The sequence below is a fragment of the Melospiza melodia genome, chromosome 2 (genome assembly GCF_035770615.1).
Source record: "Melospiza melodia melodia isolate bMelMel2 chromosome 2, bMelMel2.pri, whole genome shotgun sequence".
NCBI classification, from domain to species: domain Eukaryota; kingdom Metazoa; phylum Chordata; class Aves; order Passeriformes; family Passerellidae; genus Melospiza; species Melospiza melodia.
The window spans coordinates 13,896,826-13,919,336 of NC_086195.1; the positions used below are offsets into that span (position 1 = coordinate 13,896,826).

The window sequence follows — 22,511 nt, forward strand, 5'->3', positions numbered from 1 at the left end:
ATACAACCTTTTTAATAAAAAATTCCACATGAATCTCTGTGGCAAGCTATTAAAATATTACCTTAGTATTAATATTTTGTTGGGCCCTTAATTACAGTACCAACACAGTGCCCTGGATTTGGATGGGACAACTGGAAGTTCTTTACCTGTCTCTTAAGAATCAAAGACCAAATGAAAAACTCACAGCCCTTTCCTTCCCCATGAAAGAGAACTTTACTTTACAATCACTATGTTACAAAAAATCCTCAACAACTCAAATCCCCTCAAAGGGAAACATAATTTTTGAAGCATAATGTTGAAACACCAATACTATTTCTACAGTCAAGGGTAGAGGCACACAGACAAGTAACTGCAAGGCATCCTGACATATGAGTGTGTAATGTAAGGCTTTACCATGGAGTATTAGTGATAAGGATTACCTTACACTGGTAATCTGTGGTTGCATCTTACCCTTCTTTTATCCTCATGAAACCTCTGCAAACTCGTGAAACTTTTATCCTCATGAAACTTCTGTCTGGGTGTACTGTCACCTTCCTCTCATATCCATTTTTTGGTAAAGGATGCCAATCCAAGAGCAGCCAAGGGATTTCAGTAAAGCACCAGCACCTCAATGCCTGGAGGGACAGGGGTGTAAAACATGCAGCAGGTGCCAATGGATGCTGATGGGAGCAGGAAACTGAAAGCTATTTCCAAAGGTTCTCTGAACAGTCTTTACTTAAATAAAAAAAGTGTGAAGATGAGGGCTCCTGAAAGCCCAGCATGCCTATCACTTCTCAAGAATCTATCAAAATTATTGTATTTCCCCTCTAAAAAGCCATTACTACAACTGGAAGAAGGAAAACCAGAATGCACTAAAGGGAACTTACAGGAAAGCTGAAGAGAGACTGTTTGCAAGAACATGTCCTGACAGGACAAGGGGAAATAGGTTCACACTCAGAGGGCAGGTTTAGATTAGATATCAGGAAGAAATTCTTTACTGAGAGGGTGGTGAGGCACTGGCACAGGTTGCCCAGAGAAGCTGTGAATGTCCCATCCCTGGAAGTGTCCAAGGCCAGGCTGGGTGGCCAGCCTGGTCTAATGGAAGGTTCCCTGCCCCTGGCAGAGAGGCTGGAGCTGGGTGATCTTCAAGGTCCCAAACCATTCTGTGATTCTTTGCTGTGATCTTCCAACCCAAACCATTCTGTGATTCTTTGCTGTGATCTTCCAACCCAAACCATTCTGTGATTCTTTGCTGGGAGAGCTGAGCAAACGCAGGACCCACCCCAGTGAGAGAGGTTTTTGCCAGGGCAGAAGAGATGCCTGGAAATGGAGAAGCACTGACAGCAGCAGTCAGACACATCAGAGCTGCCCCAAAGCCCAGACACCACAGGCAAAAGGGGGTCCTGGAGGCTCAGGTTGAAACAAAGCACATTTGTTGTCCCTATGGGTCAGTGCAGCATTAGCAGTCACTTGCATGACAGAGAACACATGTATGTATCAGAAATCACTAGTGTTAAATGCCTTAACAGAACAAAAATTATACTTTTTGGTATTTGGTAGAAAATACTGACATGCTCCTATGTTAATAGACTAAATACCGAAATAAAATGCATGTTTTGTCTAAACAGGAGCTCCTGACTGAATACTTCTCCTGGTCAAAATTTGCCAGAACCAAAAAAGAAATAAAACAATAAAACCAAAAGGAAGCAAAGGCCTCAGACTGTATTCAAAAGTTCAAAAAGGCATGGACACTTCATTGTAATTTCTCAATTTTATTGGAGTGCCTCTTTTTTTGGAAAAATGAAAAAGATGTTTAATTTGTGTCCTTTATGGTTGCTTCCATCATTGTGGTAACTGAAATAGGGCTTAAACTGGGAAACAGCTGATAAATCTTTGGAGAACAGAAATGGAAAGAATAGAAATAGTGGCTTTAAACTTGCATCCAGACTTTCACAAAATAAACCTTCAAATTAGAACCTCTGTTTCTTTCTCTTTTTGGTTAGACTGTGTCGTGAGAAGGGGAACAAAGCTGGAGAAGGATCTGGTGCATGACTCCTGACCAGGAGCAGCTGAGGGAGCTGGGGGTGTTAAACCTGGAGAAAAGGAGGCTCAGGGAGACCTCACTGCTCTCTACAACTCCCTGGCAGGAGGGTGTAGCCAGGCGAGGGTTGGCTCCTCTCCCAGGTAACCAGTGACAGGACAAGGGCGAATGGCCTCAGGCTGCACCAGGGGAGGTTCAGGTTGAATGCCAGGAAAAATTTCTTCACTGAAAGTGTGGCTAAACACTGGAATAGGATGCCCAAGGACATGGTGGAGCCACCATCCCCAAGAGTGCTCAAAAAATACATGGCACTTGTTTCCAAACAAGAAGCCACACTTTAGGTCTCTTAAATTAATTAATACTCAAAATAACTGAATTAGTCTCAAGTTACCATGCCACTGCATTCACGATAACCAATGTCAAACCCATTAATTCTTGTACAATACAAAATTTAAAGTATGGAATATTCCACATCATGTTTCTGGTTACTATAGTTCACCATTACTCTTCAAAAACATGGCAGTTAATGCTCTAAGTATTAACTACTTCGGTTTTGGTCACTCACCACTATTTTTCATTTAGTAAATTTTAAACTACAGGCTCAGCTCTATTAAAAAAAAAGTCTCTTTAATGCTTTATCACCCTCTACCATGGCTAGGTAGCAGAATCTCAAATTAAAATATTAATCTGACAAATGTGCTACTTTTAGTTTATGGAACATATATTGTCACATTAGAAATAAAAAACAATACCATAACTAGCTAAATACTTTAATTACAAGCCTGTAAAATTCTATTAATGTCAAATATTATTTGTTTTTATAATATAAATAAACTAGCTTGGCTGTCACTCATTTCTTTTTATTCATTTTTTGTTTTGTCTTACTGCATGCATCTCTCACAAAGTGAAAAATGTCTATTTAAAGATAAATGGAAATACTACAGTACGTAACGTTTTCATGTCAAAACAATTACATTATTATATTCTGAGTTAAATAATATAAGATAGGAAAACATTTTGATATGCATTTAACAGTTGTAATCCTTGCAGGATCAAATCAACTTCTTCCCAACCTATTTCTGCCACATAAAAACAAAGAGCTCCCTAAGCTGACCCGCTGCCCCTTGTACCCATCTCGGTCCCCTCTCAGAAGAGGGACAAGCCAGGACAGGAGAACATACTTCTGTAATTTTTTTTTTTGAAGGCTGAACCACATTTTGGCCTGTCACAGACAACTAATCTGTTCTCAAAAGACAATCACATTAGACTGAAACATGAAATTTGGTAGACGGATTGTTAGAATGAGATCAATGCCAAAATAACCACAAAGGTCACAGAATGAGCATGGCTTTGCTTAGAGAGGGACTTGAAAACTGCAAGTGGAGGCTCTGCCCAGGAGACAAAGAAGTATTTCTTTTTTGGAATATTTACTCCAACACTGTCTTGTGCATTGCTTATTTTCAAGGCATCTACACCCATGACTTCAAGTGCTCCATTGCCCCTGCTCCTCCACAAATACATCAATTGGGATCAGTTGATACCACCACAATGTTCTGATGTAGAAATGGCAAAAATGGTACACTCCTTTATGGAAGGCAGTATTTTTTTATTTAAATACACCAAATTTAAGCTGCATTTAGACACTTCTTTGTCTTGTGCCTTGTGCTGTATGTTTATACATATATCATGCATCATTTTTGTGTCCCCTATGGAATAAAACAAAAATCTTCCATTATGCTATTCTCTACATGGCTTACTAGTCCCTAATAAAAAGAAGAGATTATCTCCATCCATTTCTTAGAGAAGAGAGCATAACTATATTTTCATAATGTATTTGATAGAAATCCTTTGTTTGTTGAGGATACAGAAAGATTTTCAAAAGAAATGTCTCCCGTGCAGTTATTATACTTCAGTGAGTATAATAATTAACATAATTTTATTTGCAGCAATAATTTAAATCTTGGAGATTAACTAAGGCTCCTATTTTCACAAATAATGACTCCACGTGTTTCTTTTAATGGTCCATATAATTTAAATGGGTTTGGAGACCATTTCTCTTTAGGACTCATATACTTAGGAGATGTGAGCTGAGGTAATTACATTTAACATCAAGAAGATGACATATTCACATCAACTGCAAACCCAGGCCAAGTTTGGGAGCTAAGAACAGCTTTTGGCAAGTATCCAATAAACAGCTGCCTTATGTAACAAGCACAGAAAAATTACACTCTGATACATGTGCAACACAGTATTAAGTCTTGAGGTGTTCCAAAGAAATTTCAGTATTTCAGTGCCCCCCTTTCTTCATGCTTCTTTTTCACCACTTCCCTTCTGACATAGCTAACAATTTTCTTCCCTTTTATTAGTATCACAACTAGTGTTCACTTTTTAAAAATTATCCCTTTCATACTAATTCTGCTTTCTGTTACTGGAGGTGTACTTCTTCTTGGTGATTTTAATACTGTGACATAATAAATGAATGATTGCTGTCATAATGCATGTGAGAAAAAGCTCTGTATCTCTGATGCCATTTTGACACATCACAGTGCTACAGAACAAAACCAGACCACCAACACTAACACTTTACAATGCTCTTTTCATTCAAACTACTAAAGGTAGCACATGATTTATTTAACATATAGAATGTAAAGTAACTATCTTCTTTTAATACAACACCACGACAAAAGAACCATTGATTGTCCGAATATTAATTTTACTCCTCAATAATATGCAGTAAACTATTTTTGGTTTCAAACTGCATGATAGGACAAATTTATAATCAAGAACATGCAATAGTAAGTAATGAAACAACATACAGGCATAAGTGTATATCAGTACAGAAAAACAATTTTTTCAAAACCACTTCTATGCAATAAAAGAAATCTTTGGGCATGAGAAATCAACTGCATTCCCTTTATCTTTTGTGGAGTCAAGCTTTCACTCCACAGACACATGGCCATAAACAAACTTTATCAAATATCTTTACACCTGACCCCAAACACCTGAACCAGAATACAAACAATGTCCCAAAGGTGTTCACTCAAACCCTGCAACCTCCTGGGCGCTCAGCTACAGAGTCTTTACATTTAAAGACAGGAGGCATCAACAGCAAAAATTAAGAAGCTCTAAATTTGCAGGCAGCACAGTTGAGTTCCACAACCTCCTATCAAGGCAAGTCATAATTAAAGACATGGAAGCCCTTCCAGAGCCCTGCCAAACCCCACTGCCCATGTGGAAGGGGAAAGACAGTGCTGGTGTGAAGTACGACACTGCACACCATCTTCAGTAGGTCACTGGTCTTTTAAATAATCTCTAGTGAACAAATAAGATTTCAGAAAGTTTTTAGTAGATAATTACACTTCCTGATTTTGTAATTAGTGGAACTACATGTAATTACATAATAATTATGACGGTAATTACGTAATTAAGATGTATAATTATGTAGTAAAAAACATTATGGAAATAAAAGCCATCAACTGTATAAGCACAATACATTTTTAAAAATAAATTCTGTATCATCTGTTTAAAGCTACCATTTTCCTCAAAATATCAAAGTGATTATAAGCCATCACTGGCAAGTTCTAAAATACATTTCTTATGAGACTTAAAAATCATACAGATAATTGTATCTTTTTAAAAATCTCTTTAAGCCCTAGCTTTACATTATCTTTCTGATGCCTAGGCAGACATACTGAATGCACTTTACGGAGTTAAATTGTTTACATTTATCTTTGCAATTTCTACTAAAATAATTTTTTTAGAAGTAGCATTGATGTCAGAATTCTGGTATCTAAAACACAGGAATTTGTAACTTTTTTTTAGCATCATCAGATCCATAAAACTTTTGGATCTTCTAAAAGGAAAAACATGCTAGTCTTGCACTTTTCTCTGCAGAAAAAAAGCAACTGCTGTGAGAAGCTGAAGTCACTAAAATGCTGTCACTTCTGGATTGCAGTGAACAACAGCAGAACTGATCCCCATCAAAAAAAACCAAACCCTGAACTTTACTACTAAGCAGATGAAACCACAAAGACAAAGGTCTCTATAATAAAAATGTCAGTGTTTCAGACAGAAAAGAAACAGTGAAGAAACAACGGTTTCAGAAATATTTTCTGTTTAGAGAAACTCACAAGAGAAGTGATAAAGGAAGAGGCAGATGACACCATTCATGGATTAGAGATGACAAACTGACCTGCACCTATTCATACTTGAGTAGCAAAAAAATCCTGAAGTGCAAATGAGAAGATATTTCTGTTCACTTTTTCCCACAGACAAAAAACCCCATGGTCAAATAACCAAGGAGTCAGAATTTAGCTAAGCCACTACTTCATCCATCTGCAACATTAATACAATGTGCAAGGGAAAAAAGTCTTCATTAATCAAAACCCTTTTTTTAATGTCTGAGCCACAGTAAATGCACTCTTCTCGTGCCACAGATTTTCCACATTGTAGACATTTATTTCTATTTATTTCCTTCACAAGTAGAGAAAACAACTCCAAGAGAGGTGTACCAACCCAAGATATTTTATGCTCAAAGAAAGGGTTATAGAAATGTACAATGTTAATGGGGTTATTTAGATTTTGTAGGTTTAACTAAAAGACAACATTATCAGAAACAGAATCGAGAAAACATTACACTTAAGATCTTAAAAATGTCTAACAGCAATAAAAAAGGCACAATCATTAGGGGAGGATAACCTAAGATTTAAAGATAATCTAACTGCCATATATTACATCAAAAGGCTCAAAAACCCTATTGCACATAATTTTCAGTTTTTGCTTTCCAAAAAAGTTAGATTTAAAACCACTCAAGAAATCTCAAGAAATAGTGAACTCAAATTAAAAAGAAAAAAGTTCACAAGTCTTTCGCTTCAAAACAACACATTAAAGGAAAAATGAACAAGTGCTTTTGAAGAAAGACAGATTAAATTCTTGAAAATTATTATTTTACAGTCTCTTCAAAACAACATGATTGGAAGACAAAGTACTTGACAGCAAATGTGCAGAGGAGCTTTTATTTGCTTGGATGTGGAGATCACTACAGTGAACTGAAGTCTTGGTGATGGTGCCTGGAGGTGTGATGGCATCAGAAATGTTTTTTTGTTGAACTGCTCCTTCTGAAAAGGGACAGGCCAGGTTTCAGCTGCTGCCATCTCACAAATAAATGCACACACAGAGACACACCTAGATAATTGATACAATCTTTCCTTATAGTCCACTGGAACTCACATGTAGAAAACTGTATCCCCTTTCTTAACTACTGCAACAAGCACTTTGCTGTAGTCTTCTGTCTGTATATTGATAAAAACATGGAAAATTGTTCTGATTTACAAAAAGTCTTCCATTAAAAAAAAAATCACTCCAGTCTGCTACTTGACACACCAAGTTATGAACACAGTGAGGAAAAACATTCACCACTGAACTGACAGGATTCACACAAATATTCAGAACTGATTTTTTTTTTACATCTAGGTCTAACAGCCCAGAAGAGTTTCTTTTTTCCCAACATAATTTTTCAGTTTATTCATCCATAAAGTAAAATAGGGATTTTTGATGTTTGCATGGAAGGGTGGAGTGAGGTGCAGACAAGAAGCTGTAATAAAAGCATGAAAACATCCTTTGAATATGCATTTGGTTTTACAAAACCACAGCCTGTAAGTATATGATCAAAACAATTACATTCTATTTCCACAAAATGGCATATACCTCAAAGATGTAGGTCTCCCTGCTACACAGGAATATTTAACTGCTTTTCCCAAAGTTATCTTCCTCCCACCCTCACTTTCTTCTGCTTATCCATTAAGAGGATATGCTGAGACTTTTCAGATTCAAACCTCCATGGGTTGTTAAATATATTCTGGGAAAGAATCCACCACAGCAGCTCTGCACTTTCTGTCTCTGAAACGCTCAAATATCTTGCAAACAACATTTGTGACCTTCCCTCAGAGAAATGGGGCAGCTGAAGAGCAGTAGCTTCCAGCCCCTTTCTACTGTATGGAACAGACAAGGATCCTATTTCCCCAAAAAGATCACAGCACCAGAAACAGCCTCAGGGATACTAATGCATTGGGAATAAGTAGATTGCAGCATCCTTATGTTCTATTTGATGTCAGATGATGTCAGGGGAAACTGGAGACATCTGTGCAAGGCACAGTAGCTGTAGTGACTTCATGGGGGCTCCATTTCTCTTTGCTTTCAGAGGTTTTCATTTTACTGTAGTAGGAGCAAAATGAAAACAGTAATATCTTTGAATATTTAACAATGCCGATGTTTGAATGGAATAATGAGATAAAGATTACTACACTCTATTTTGATCTCCTGATGACATAGCCATAAAAAGACATTGGTTTCCATTCTGAAGTTAGAGCACAGAGAGTGAGCACACTCCTGTATTTGAACCTCAGATGTTCAAAATCACTGATAGTTGGCCTAACCTTTTTCATCTACATGAAGAGAGGATGCTACTACTTTGCTACTCCTGCTGCTTTTCACTGCTCTGCTTGCTCACCTAAGTAGCAAAGTCTGATTAAACCCACAGCCCAGCTTTAAAGCCTGTCAGAAAGTGCTGAAAACATGCTGAGTATGTTGCTACTTACAATAGAGCATTTTTTCCTTTTGAGATTAAAAAAATAATTGAAAACAAACAGCCCTTCTAGTATTACTGGTATCTTAAATTAGGGGCTTGGGAATAGCAATATTAAAAATTAAACTGGTTTTTAACCTAATACTAACTGTGCAACAGTTCCTAATTTAGAAAGATAGCCCAGAATTTTCAGAATTTCACTTTTTGTAGTATGACAAAAAAGAACCTTGCACTGTATCACGATGTTAACTCTATTAAATTGTATCATCATAACAGACCTTAAACTTCCAGATGAAAGGAAACATCAGTATGGAAAAGAAATGCTAGTATTAATAATAGGACAAAAGACCCATAAATATATAATCCAAATATTCCTGAGTGGTATAATTGAATGCTAACTTTACCAGTCACTGAAACAAGAAAACATCACATAGACCAGTCAGCTTATTCTTGATTCTTACAGGAAAAAGATGGAACAATATCTAATGATTACAGTAGATCTCAAATAAAACATGAGTGAATGATGTTCTAATCACCACACTAGTATAAATAAGCAGAAGTAGAGTCTGCAAAACATATTAATTAATCCTTTTGCTGTATTCCTCTGTGGTAGGCCTGAACTACTGGAGGTCTAGGAAAAAACCCAAAAAACAAAAACCAACCAACCAAACAAAAAAACCAACCACCAAACACAAAGAGAAGTGGAAAACTCTCCTGCTGTTCCTCCACAAAACAGGTTAGGAGTTGAAAGAGACTTAGAATACAGCATTGCATGTTTTAAATATGTAAAACTCACTAAGAGAACAGTGTATCACCCATCATGCACAGAATAAGCTTCAGAAAGCAAAATTCACCTCAGATACCAAAACCAGCCCTCTACAGTAAGTACAGTGAAAACACCAAACACCACAGGAAACTGTGTGTACAGCTTGCCAAGTTGTAGAACCTGCATTGCCAGAGGATTTTTAAATTTAGTCCATCTGTAAAAAGTAGGCTGTGGTATTGATCTTCTAGCAGGGAAAGGAAGCAGCTTGGATATCTTTTTAACTCCCACTGATTTCACAATTATTATTTTAGACTTAATTTCAACAAATAGTGTGGGTCTTCAGTATAAATAGCTGAAGAAACACAACCTGCTCTGTAATTAAGATTCTGTATTTTGAAGAGGCAAGAACAGAAAATGCAAGTGAACTAGTAGTGAAATCTCAAGGTTCTGAATGAGATAAGACATGAGTTCCTTCAAACTACAGTGGAAAACAGATTTATATCTTCAATCTTCAGCCATCAAAACTTTTTTCTTTTTAAAGAAGAACATTCCAAGACAAGCTGCTAATAGGAATAAATAGAATCTACAAAAAAGAAGAACTGGTGTTTAAAAATTCAGGAAAATGGCAATAAGAGGTAGAAACAACAAAGTCTATGCAATTTGGGCTTCAAGAAACAATGACCCAAAACAAAGCAAAAATTCTCCCCAAAGGAAAATCAAAACAACAGTCAAGCAGTGGTTTAGTCACATATAAAGAGGAGACTGAAAATACCAAAGACATACAAAACCTACATTTAAATTTTGCCACCATTTTTGACAAAGACACTGATCACAGATCAAGGACAAAATGGCTTGTGAATGATGGCATGGAAACAAAATCTTTTTTGTTACAAGGGAAAATAAACTCTAGCTTCATGTTATAAAGGGGAGTTCACCAGATTTCCATTTCAGACCTACAACAAAAATTGTACATGAAAATTATTTAATCCTACATAAAGTGTAGTATATCAGCAAAATATATTACAAGAAAACAGAGGACACTGACACAAAAATCCATGGATAATTATTGTCAAATTCTGCATATACTGTAGAAAAATATCCTCTTGCCAAAAGAGATATGAAAAACAGGACAGAATTATACATCGGTTTACCACACCCACAAAGCCAACTGCTTTGAAGAGAACCAATTGTCAAAGGAAAATGAAGAGATTTAATTTATCTGGCCTTGACTCCTGCTGCAACACCAAGACTGAAATCACTGGCTCGCTGAAGAAGATAATAGAATAATTTTCCAACAGCTACAAAAAAGTGAAAAATACACCATGCTGAAAGGTTAACTGTCCAAGAGAAAAAAGACCTACTAGAATTCTTACAATTCCTTAAGAATTACTCTGAAAACTAATTTTATTGAACTTAGCAGTCAGGGTCCAAGAAAGATTTTCCCATTAAAGCAGAAGGTGGTAAATTATGTGGATTCAGAAGCCACCATACTATTTTTCAGAGAGAATGTATTAACCTTGAAGTCTAATATTATAAATGAGATTAAGCAGTCAAAAATTAATGAAACCAGGAAAATTAAGTAAAACAAGTGGCATGAGCCTAAGATATGAATAAACTCATGCTTCTGAAATGACAGGAGGAAAAGAAAGCCTCTCAAACCTCAGGATTTCTATCACTACTTCAGTAGAAGCTGATGACATGAGCAGCTATGAACAGGGTGTAGGTGGCTCAAGAAAGCACCACAAGACATAAATCCAACAAATATACAGACCCAGTGTACAAGACACTGGAGAAATACCATCTGAAATACCACATAATTTCTACATTTTCATACTCCAAAGGCTAATTCAACCTAGAAAAGACTGCACACAAAGGTGTTAAGAGGGAGAATCATACAGCAGAGACCAATTCTTCTTAAAGAAATCTAAGAGTGTCTCTGCCTTAGTGTCAAAACAAAACAGAGATGTCATCACTGTTTCCAAAAGCATAGCAGAGACCATCAGGAAAGTAAAACAAATAAACATTTAGTGAATGGCCACAAATAGCCACAAAAAAGTTAGAACATGAAAATTATAGTGAATTTTTAATCACCACAGATCAATAGGCTGAAACACATTTTGGAAGGGCAGCAAAAGGAGAAGCACCTTTGAGGGGTGAGAACCACTCACAGATTTCCAAATGAAGTTCCAGAAACTTGCAGTCCTGAAAAATGGAGTGGAATGCTGTAGAAGGGGAGTTCATGTAACCACCCACGACATGATCTCTACTGATGATTTCTACTCTTATGCCCTTTTACTGGGTGAGAGATCTACACACAGTTTGGTTTCAGCCACCAGCAGCATCCACTCCACAGCATTCCTTAGTACATCTCCAGAGATGTATCAGACTGACATGGCTACACACTGGGACCTCCTTGGACGTACACAGCTACTGTGAAATGCAAGCACCAGAGTGAGTTCACTGACTTAGAGCAATCAGGAGGGGAAATGAAAACCTCTGCAAGAAGAAACATAAGTCCAAGAGGCCAAAAGCAGCCTGTTTGCTTATTTGAGCAGGTTTTAGCTAAGAGGTTACACTACTTTCATTTCCATATGTGGCTTATCAAAATAACATTTAGAAGTACTGAATTTTATTTAATCTCTTTTCATCAGCCAGTAACTTAAGTGCAGAAGCAGGGCAGGGGTTGGGATGTTTTTGACAGCAGAGCAGCCGTCAGAACACAGACAGTCCCAACAGCAGCACCTTTTCCCGAGAGGCACCTCCAGATCCACAGAGGACACAGCCCAGTGCTCTCTGTGGACATCATGCTTCAGTGGTGGGACCCAAACATGCCTTTTTTCACAATTCCAAGCATTAGCCCACTCTCAGAAATGTTCTTCTGTCAGCTTGAAAATCACTTAGCTGCACAAAACCCATTGATCCGTTACAGCTTAGAAATGTCTTAGTTCAGAAATGTTATGGTAATTGGGAGAAGACAAAAAAATCTTCCTAAGATCAGGTTAATCTGTATTTTATTTTAGAGAGGTCTGCAGACAATTAGCATTACTGCTTTTCTTGTGTCCTCATTTTTTCTCCCTGATAAAAAGTGTCTCTTCAATACTAACAGTTGAATGTAAATTTTAATTATGCACATATTTTAATTAATCTGTTTACTGAAGGTAACATGTCCTTCAAGCAAAGGGATTTCTCTAAGTGTGTAACATGCAAGAAAAGCACATTTTCCAAAACACAGTAACTTCAAAAGCAGAAAGGGGGAATATAACATATTCTTAAAGTGGTGAACTCTGACTGAACACATTCCCCTCTTCACAGGGTATTCTTAAATTCATACTTTCTTCTACTTTATATTTTAGATTACAGCCTCATAGTTCAGATTTGAAGAGTACAGTAGGTCTAGTGTCTAGCATGCAAATTGCTACTGAAACATTGTTAATTAATTAAAAATTTACACATACCTCTCTCTTCCTCAGTAACCACTTTATCCATCGCATAGTCCACATCAAAAATGTATCGGTAGAAGCAGAGCTGAGTGTACAGGGCCTTGTCAGAATACTGCAATGTAAGAAGACAGCAATTAAAAACCCAACCCAAAAGTGTGTCTCCTGCACTCATTTCTAAGTCCACTATTAAAAAGTGATTATTTCTATTTGGGTTTCTTCCAACAGTTTATGTTTATATGATCTAGTCATGTCAGCTTTTGGAATTATTATTACAGTGTCCTTATTACACCTCTATACTTTCCTCACAATTTACACCAAACACTTACATGAATCAACTAAACTTGTAAGTTCTTACAGAAACTTAAAATACATTTATCCATTCTTATAGATACACATATCACAATGATGCCTTAGCAAGAAAATGGAAATCATAAGAATGATGAGACAAAGGAATAATTTTGGTACAATACAATGAACTAAGAAAAAAATAATTAATGTCTATTTTTTTTATGAGTACAGGTGCTTGCCTGTATTCCCCTCCTCCCACTCCATCTGTGGTTCCATAATTTGGGAATGTGTCACCCAAATAAGAACAAATGCATATACACCTTTACAGCTGCATCATCACCTTGCTCTACACATCTGTGAAGGTTACTGCACATTAGTACATGAACACATGCAGTTCAAAAATCTGCAGATGTGTACCTGTAGAATATGATACTCAATTAAATGGTCTGAAGGCCAGTTATGTCAAGCCTCTCTGCTATTCCTCTAGTTCCAAAGAGCACACCTGGATGCTCTCCTATCACTGCCACTGTTCTGTGCTCCAGAAATTGCTTGAATAGACATGAGATTCATCTAGACCACACTACAATTAAAACCTTTCAAGTTGATCTCTTGCACTTTTGTTCCATATAATGACATTCCTCTTCCTGCTGTTTAAGATACTGAATTTTAGATATTGGTGAACAACGGTTCGAGGGGCTGTTCATTACAAAGAATAAGATCATTTTAACAGCATCACATTTGGAAGTAGTGTCCATTTTAATGTATTTTGTGCAGAGATAGCCATACACAAACCTTCAAAGATTTTCTTGATGAGCTATAAAACACAGGATGTGGTTAAACCAACAGGAAACTGCCACGCAGCTTACCACTAAGAAGGATCCTGAAAATGCAGTGGAAGAGCAACTGGTAAACTATTTCTGCTTAAGGGAATTCTACTTGAACTTAGCTTTTCAGTCTTCTGCCCATTCAAGCCAAGTTTTGCTACTACATTCAGCTAATTTTACACTTCTATTGACATGCAATAAGTATCCATAACTATTAAGCAAGTCATGTTGAGACATCTGACAACTATTACTACTGCTTAGTTATTTTTTATATATTTTAACAGTATAGTTTTTTTCCACTTCATGTGAACCTATTTTAAAAAAAGCCACACAGAAGCATATTTTATTCCTTATTAGCTATTCTACGATATGCATCATCATTATACTATTATACACCAGTTATTTTTAGTAAATCCTGATTACTGCTTCCTGAAGAAGAAAAAAGGAGGACGACAGCGATTAAGTTATTTGTTTAGTTTTTTAGATTCAGCTGTAATTGCTGGTACACATCTCCCTGACTGCACACATGAAGCAGGTTGAATAGAACACTGAAATTACCTCCTTCATAATAGTTTGTTTTGATAATGTATTGTGTGTCGAGATGATGAGAAACAGTTGCTGTCAATTTGATTAGCCATTATATTTTTATGTTAATTGCCATTATTGGGTCCATTCTGTTTAGTGTCACCATAGAAGCCATACAATGTTAGCATAAATAACAAATTGGAGTAAATTAGGAAGATATATTTTTGCCAATTCATTTTAATTGCCCCTCAGTCCTTCCGTCGGTTAACGCAGCTGTTGACCCATAATAAGCGCTAGGTCAATATAGCTGCTTGTCAATTCAGAAATGCAAAGTGCTGTGTTGCTGGTAATGGATATACAACAACCTTTGCCAGCCAACTGAAGCAAACGAATGACAACTCACACGAAAGAATAAAGCATCAGCTATAGAGTTTCGTGACCTGATATTAGTAGGCAGGCTAATTGAAAGTCACTGCTTAAATGGATAAAGAAAGTACAAAAATCAGTATGTAAAAATGTATACATGCACACATAGGCAGATATATATACACACACATGATTTTTTTTTTTATTGATAATGTCCTAGTATCTCCTTCCCTTTAGCTTCCTGTATCTTACACTTAAGTAACTGGTAAAAAACAAAACGTTTCAAGATTTTCATGCAATTAAATATTAATATCATGGTATATTTATGAATACAAGGACAAGGCACCTTAAATTTGAAAGGACTTTAAGAACTACTTATATCACCATTTCCTACATTTTCTTAATTTCTGACAATCTGTAGGTTTAAAAAAGGGGAAAAAAATCCCAATGCCTAAAACTTTAAACCCAAATAATGTTTAATTTTAACAGCCATTCTTTTGTGTAAATAAAACCCAAGACCCCAGCATTACAGGAAGAACTGGAGCTAAATTTGTATGACCATTTATGCATTCTTTCTTCCTAGGAAAGACTGAATGGCGAGCAAATGAAAATAAAATTCTATTTCCAAGTCTTTATTTACTCCATGATGTTTGACTTATTTATTTCCTTAAGAACTAACTTCTGCAGGTAAGTCTGCTTCTTTCAGAGCTTCCACTCATGGAAAGAACATTTTGTTCTTTTCATGCAACCAAACTATTTTTTAAAAATTGCATTTAAAACCACAATCAACAGATGAAGGAACAAAAGGTATATATTTTTCATTCAAAGTTATTCACTTCTTTGACAGAAAAATTAGGCTTCTAATATAAAAATAACAGATGCATTAAAAATAAACCATTGTGTTTAGCCAACAAAATATTAATTTAAATCTAGGTTTGAAATGGTTGTAGAACTGTTTCCTGTAGCATCATGAGGCCAACTGCAAATCTCCAACTGCCTTCCCAGGAAGAATTTAAGATTACACAAGATTATGCAGCAGGAAACCTATGATGTCTTATAAGAACTGGTGAGTTATGAACACTGGAAAAGCAAATTTTCCTATGACTAAGCATAAAGCACTCAGTCATGAAAAGAAAATTATCTTGCTCAGCTACCACACACACCAGACAATGTCCACCAGGGCATACATAAGGAAAGGAGAATTCTCAGGAGCTCCTGAAGGACAGCAGTGCCTCCACACATGGCTAAGTCCACCCTGCTCAAACACAACATCGGGCTCAGCATCTGCCCTGTCCCTGCAGCTGCTGGTGTTTGAACAAGGCACTGGGCTGAAGGGAAGCACCATCTCTCCTCCTGTCTCACAAATGCATAAAAACTCAGCTCCAGTGCAAGGTTCCCTTTCACACACACTCCAGCCATACCAGACAGCTCCCTTGCTCCAAAAAAAGTGTAGTCAAAGAGTAAGGATTTTTCCAAAGGAAAGTAACCCTCCTCTAACAAGATGTGAGAATAGAAACTGGTTTTCCTAATCTGAAAAGAGAGAGAGTAAAAAAATAGCCATTGTCCACCTTTCCTCCTCTTTTTTAGAACTGCAAAAGCTCAACTTTCAGAAATTATGGGGTCCTGTAAAGACTTAACCATTGGCTGCCATCTTCCTACCCTAAACACAGGGCAGTTTTGAGGAGAAATCAAGATGCACAATCTCCAATCTCTCACTAGCTTGTCTGTTATTTAGGAAGTTTGGTGGCAGCTGCATTAAGGTGTTGATATTAGAAGGCTTCTCCCTCAATGCTGGTTAGTTTAAATTACATTCCAAGGAATTTCACTTGGGATGCCTCACTGTCCTTCCTCCTGTTGGGAGGACACCCAAGAGGGAAACACACCAGCCTCTAAAATCCACTCAGTACTGAAGGGCAGCACAGCAACCTAGAGAATGAGGTAAGAAATCAGGAAAAGAGGGAAAGACAGAAGGAAAAGCTGCTGGAAACTCAGAACAGCAAGGCAGCAGAAGACTGAACTAGTGATCCTAGTGCTGATGTTTTACTCATCTGGATGCAGTGCAATTTCACAAAACATCTTTTAAGCAGCACACAAAACCTACATATCTTGAAAGTGTGCATTTAAACAGGTCAGACAACTAGATGTCCTTATTTAGATTAATTTTAGAATCACAGAACAGTTTGGGTTGGAAAGCATCTTAAAGATAATCTAATTTCATCCCCCACTGCCATGGGCAGGGACAGCTTCCACTAGACTGCTTCCACAAGGTTGCTCAAAGCCCATTCCAACCTGGTCTGCAACATTTCCAAGGGATGGGGGAACCACAGCTTCCCCAGGCAGCTTGTTCCAGTGCCTACAACCCTCACAGTAAAGAATTTCCTCAGAACACCTAACCTAAATATACCCTCTGCTAAAATTGCTCCCCCTTGTCCTGTCGTTACCTGCATGAAACTTCACTGTGAATTCCTGCATTAACCAAATACATGATGGTCAATGCTTCTTCAAAACTCTTTACTCATATTACTCTGCAGTCTTTCATTTATTCTCTGGCATCTCCCAAATCCTTATACTTCTCTATAGTCCTGCCACACTCAAAACCCTTTAAGTCTTTTCTGCATCCTCACTTTTTCTGCCCTTCTGCCTTCTTGTTCACCTGAATCTCTCCCATGTCTTCAAGCCCTCCCTATGGCGTATTCTTTGCTTACTGTTGTGTCACCTATGGTTTTAAGGATGATAAAGGTAGTAAGAAATTTAATAAAATCCACCAAAGAAATCCACCATTTAGTTTGCTAACTCTAATAGACTGCTTTGCAAAAGAGATAATTTCCACAGGCTACAGAAGTTATTTGTATTACTTCAATTAATTATAATACAAAACAGTGGCACCACTTCATTAATCAGCTGCTTGAGAGAGTTACTTTTGTGAAAAGCCTTTTTTATAATTTTGATTAAAAAGAATAGTGGCTCTTACTACTGTGGTATGATTCAGTATGTCCATCAAACAAATCCTTAATATTTTAAAAACAGGAAAGAAATAAAAGGAAACAGAAAAGAAGTCTCTTGGCAGAAAAATGTGTCTTAGGAAGTCTTTCAAGGCTTAGATGTAATGGAGCAAAGCATACAGGAAATACTTCAGTGCTTTGAGAGGCATTTCCTCCCCTCCCCCCCTTAGAAAGATGCAGTAATTAAAACCTAATTATTATCTTCATTTTAAACAAAACCTAAAGTGAATACCAATTAATAACAACATACTAATGAGCATCTGCTGTGATGAAATTGAATATGAATGTGCTGCAAATTTCGGGTAATTTATTTTTTCGGGGAAGTGCCACTGGTCTCAATCCACTGCTAGAAGATTGTATAGACTGCACACATCTTCCATCATGTCTCTTATGTGCAGCAATTTTTTATTTTTCAAAAAAAAGGGCATACCTCAACTTTGTGGATGTTTACATATCCAAATGCTATCCATGCTAAAATGATTTGAAGGCAATCAACTACTGTGTCAGGTTTTAGACACCTCACATGTTCTTTTAGCAAACCAGGGCAGTTGCATTGCACACAACCCCTATTCACCTGCAGATTCTGAAAGCAGATGCTCCTGCATGGCAAGAGCTCACCAAGTGTGAATTTATGTTATACTAAACACTCATAATGTGTGTGCTCCTTGCCTCATGCTGAAGTCTGGTCTTCTTGTGCACCACAAAGCCTGGTTAAAACACAGTGCTGGTCTAAGTCAAATAGGCTGAAATAAAGTGCACGCCACTTTCACTCAATTCCATTAACAACAAGAGAAGTTTGGTCACCATCTTTCCTGACAGAAGCCTTGGAAATAAAGTAAACAGAGAGGGGTTGTGTGTATGTGGTTTCCTTCCTAACCCTCCTAACTATCTACCTGTTCAATCAATATTGGGTTTTTTTAGTGATTTTGACTCTCAAAGTCCACTAAAGTAGTAAAAGAAAACTGAAATGGGCATAAGTAGGTTTTAGATGGGATGAAATTTCCCTAGCAGTTATGCTAACATGTATGTATGACAAAAGAAGAGATCTTTACATATACATGCAGGAGAAGAGGGAAAAAAGCCCAGCAGAAGACTGGACACTTGCACACTACAAGATTTTTTTTTTTTTCCATTAAGTAATTGAAATGAAAAGAGCTTTTCCTGTTTAAAATCCTGTCTAGCAATTACTGAAAACATTAAAAGCCCTGCTCCTCTCTTCCTTGGAGAGATGTTGCTTTTTAAACCAAAAGACTGCATGTCATCTATGCTTAACAAACAGTTTCTCATTTTAATGGGATGCAACCCTCTCCCCTGATGCTGGTCCTGTGTGTGCACTACAGCTCATCTGAACATGTAGTAAACCACACCCAACTCACTCACCCAGCCAAAATCACCTCTTTTCTAATCTGGCAGAACACTAATCCCCAAATTCTACTGCATCCTCATGTGGTGAACAGCTGGCACGAGGTGAAACAGAAAACTGCATGGTAGCTGATGCGAACAAGCCAAAATAGCTGCTGCTATTAAGGGAAGACAGGATGTTTCCTGCTTTTAGTTTTGGGCTTGAGTTCTGCCTTGCACCCAGCACTCAAACTCATCTGAGCAGCACAGCTATCACACCTGGCAGTGAAACACAAGTCTTAAGCAAGAACCACTCTTTTCCTGGTGTGTGGGAATCACTTGCCTCACATCCCTTCAGTATATACTTGTCATTGCAAGTGTTCTTCACTTGGAAATTTTCAGCATCAATATGTTTATGACTAATTTTTGATATTACTAATATTTAATACAATTATACATGACACAAGCACATAAAACTTGTGACTGAGCCTTTAACAAGACCAGACACTATCTGCTCTGAAGGATCTTTTTTGGTGAGAACATTATAACAGCAATTAGTGACTAACAGCAATGACTAATTGTTGGATGAAGCTCTGAGCAGCCTGGTTTAGTGAAATGTGTCCCTACCTAAGGCAGAGGGGTTGACAGTGGATGATCTTTTTTATGTTGTTCTAAAGGCTCTGAACATACACAAAACACACACAGTGGTCAACCACTGACTTACACCTGTAACCTTGGGTTTCTGGTCAAAGATACTTATCATTGTTAATGACAGTGGAATAGAAGAAAAAGGTACAGCAGCCAGGTTTATCAAAGAATTTAAGGCTTTGCATTCTAAATCAGATAAACAAAATACATTTTTAAAAATTAACTTCATCTGTAATCTGCCTCACAGATCTGGAGAGCCTCTAGAATATTCATGTTCTCCTCTGAAAGCAGTGTCATTGTTTACCTGAGGAATTTGCAGACTAATCAGTCTCAATATCCATCCTATACTGATGGATAGAGATTGTACAGAAATACTCAAAGGTTAAAGTTTGAGGTTTTCCAAGTCAAACCAAACAAATGAGCTTTACTGGACATCTAATGAAAGACAGATATGGCTCTGGAACCTGACTGACCCAGCAGCACATACAAGCAAAACTACAAAACTGTATTTAACCAGAAGCATGGAACATTACTCTGGAGAATCACCACATGATCCCAAAATCAACTGTATTTTAAGAGTCTCTGATCAAGAATATTTGCACACTTCAAATAAATTTCTGCTTGAAATAAGCAACACATAGATATTATCCTGTAACATACCTCTCCTTGGTATACAAGACAAATACAATTTTAAAAACCCCTCATGTTTACAATTTTAAGGGAAAACCCCAAGCACTTTCAAAGTCAGTCATCCATTGATGGATTTCTGGAATTATTTAATCCTTGATAATCTGGGATAAAAAAGTTAACAAAAAAGGCTTGGTGAAACAGAACTGCAAACCATCTCTGTAAAGCAAAGTTGTCATTTTGCTCTGGAGATAAAGCACCATGGCCAAGTATTCCCCAGCTAGCTTACACTAGCACAGCTCCAGAGCTCTGTCTCATGCTAGAGAATGGGTGGATTTTATTGTGGATGTTTTATTCTAGAGAATGGATGGATCTACTCACTGAAGAGCACTCAACTGCAGTTAAATATCGGTCATTCAGCTTACTTGAAAGAGGAAAAATAAACACATGTAAGACCTCTCATCACTGAAGAGAATTCCTTTAACTTTCAAGTAATTTCATGTATTTCCATAAAAAAATTGTAAAACCATAGCACTCTTTCTAACAAACAAGAACTGAACTGTAAACAACTCACTTCAAAAAAGATGTGCTACTACAATTGCAAGAATCAAATACTCAGGACTCTGCTGAGCTGCAATCTGCATACAAGACCTCTGTCCTTACTCACGGAGAATACAGCACAATCCCTCACAATCCCACACCTCTCACAGCTGGAAAACAAACCAAGTAGGGCCCAACCCAGAAGATTATATGAAAACACCTTAAGAGGAGTAAATTCTGCCTGTAGGGAAGGAATCTGCATAAGTTACCTCCCAGACCAGAACCAAAAATCAGCCATCTGTCATCCACAGCCCTGCCCCATGGCAAAGAGAGAGAGGCCATCACCAGAGGTCTCCTGGAGGTCTCTGCAGAGTAGGTACAGAGCTGCTTTTTACCATTTTGTGCAATCTGCTGACATGTTCAAGAATGGTTGGTGTTTGCCATGGATGAGCAAAATATTCCTCATTATCTTTTCTGAGGCACATATTGAGTCTTGTGTCTGCTTGAAAAAACAGAGGGTGCTACCCCTGATATTACCCATGGTCCCTGCAGCTGAACAATGGAAAAAGCTGGTAGAACAAGTGCTGCCCTGACAATCTAGGCTGCTGTACAAGTACCAAGTTACTGTCTGGAAGTAAGATATTTCTGTTTATATAAATTAGTTTAATCTAGCTCAGTACTTGTAGCCTTATTTTTATTTACTTCTTTTAGAAATAAAGTTCTTCCTCACTGATGGATACACTTTAAACAAACATTTGGCACTTGTCTGCATACACTGTAAAAATGCAACCTGTGTAAGCAACCTGTCTTATACATATTTATCTAAATTAGAATTTCATTAAGAAATGGGTAATGTTGCATTTCTTTTCCACAAAATAATTTATTAATATTTGTGAAAGTCTTTTTTAGCAGAATCTTGATTATCATTTGACAAACACAAGGAAATAATTTTAAAATGGCTTATTATTTAATAAACAGCACTACAAATAGGCTAGATACACAAGCAAATAAGCTTGTCTAAATATGTTTTAGATGTAAAATAATGCATGTGAAAACAAAAGAAAAAATAAGGGAATCACTGTATCACTTACAGTAAGGGAACTAAAAATATTGCTTTGGACTTCAGCATTCCTGTTTTCCAAGACTTCAGGAGTTGACTCCCTACATTCTAGGTATTACAAGAGAGTAAAAAGTTTGAAAAGAGAGGTCTTCACCTTCACCTCCTAGCTTGTCATTTTTTAACAAAGTATTATTTGAGCTCAAGTAGTTAAATAACCTGAAGAAGGTTTGATCTGATGTCTCTGGAGCACCTCCTTAGACTTTAACAGAATGGCTCCACTAAATGCTAAAGGACAGTAATGTCACACAGATGACAAAGTACAGGACAGCATCTTTTCTGCTAAGATCAGTTGTGCACAAAGACACATCTCAGTGACTTATAAGGCAACTTTCAGCTACCCAAGGGTCAAAATCAATCAACACCTTAGGTCCCAGACAACTCCACTGAGATTCCAGCTATTCCTCCCACATGTAGTCAGTGT

The 22,511-nt window shown here is 37.2% G+C and overlaps 1 protein-coding gene across 1 annotated transcript in view; it reads right to left on the bottom strand.

Moving 5' to 3' along the window:
- POLA1 (DNA polymerase alpha 1, catalytic subunit) overlaps positions 1 to 22,511 on the bottom strand; it is a 184,303-nt gene that overhangs the window by 28,591 nt on the left and 133,201 nt on the right. Inside the window, 1 exon segment of the mRNA XM_063182342.1 lies at positions 12,825 to 12,921. Coding sequence (XP_063038412.1) covers positions 12,825 to 12,921 — 97 coding nt within the window.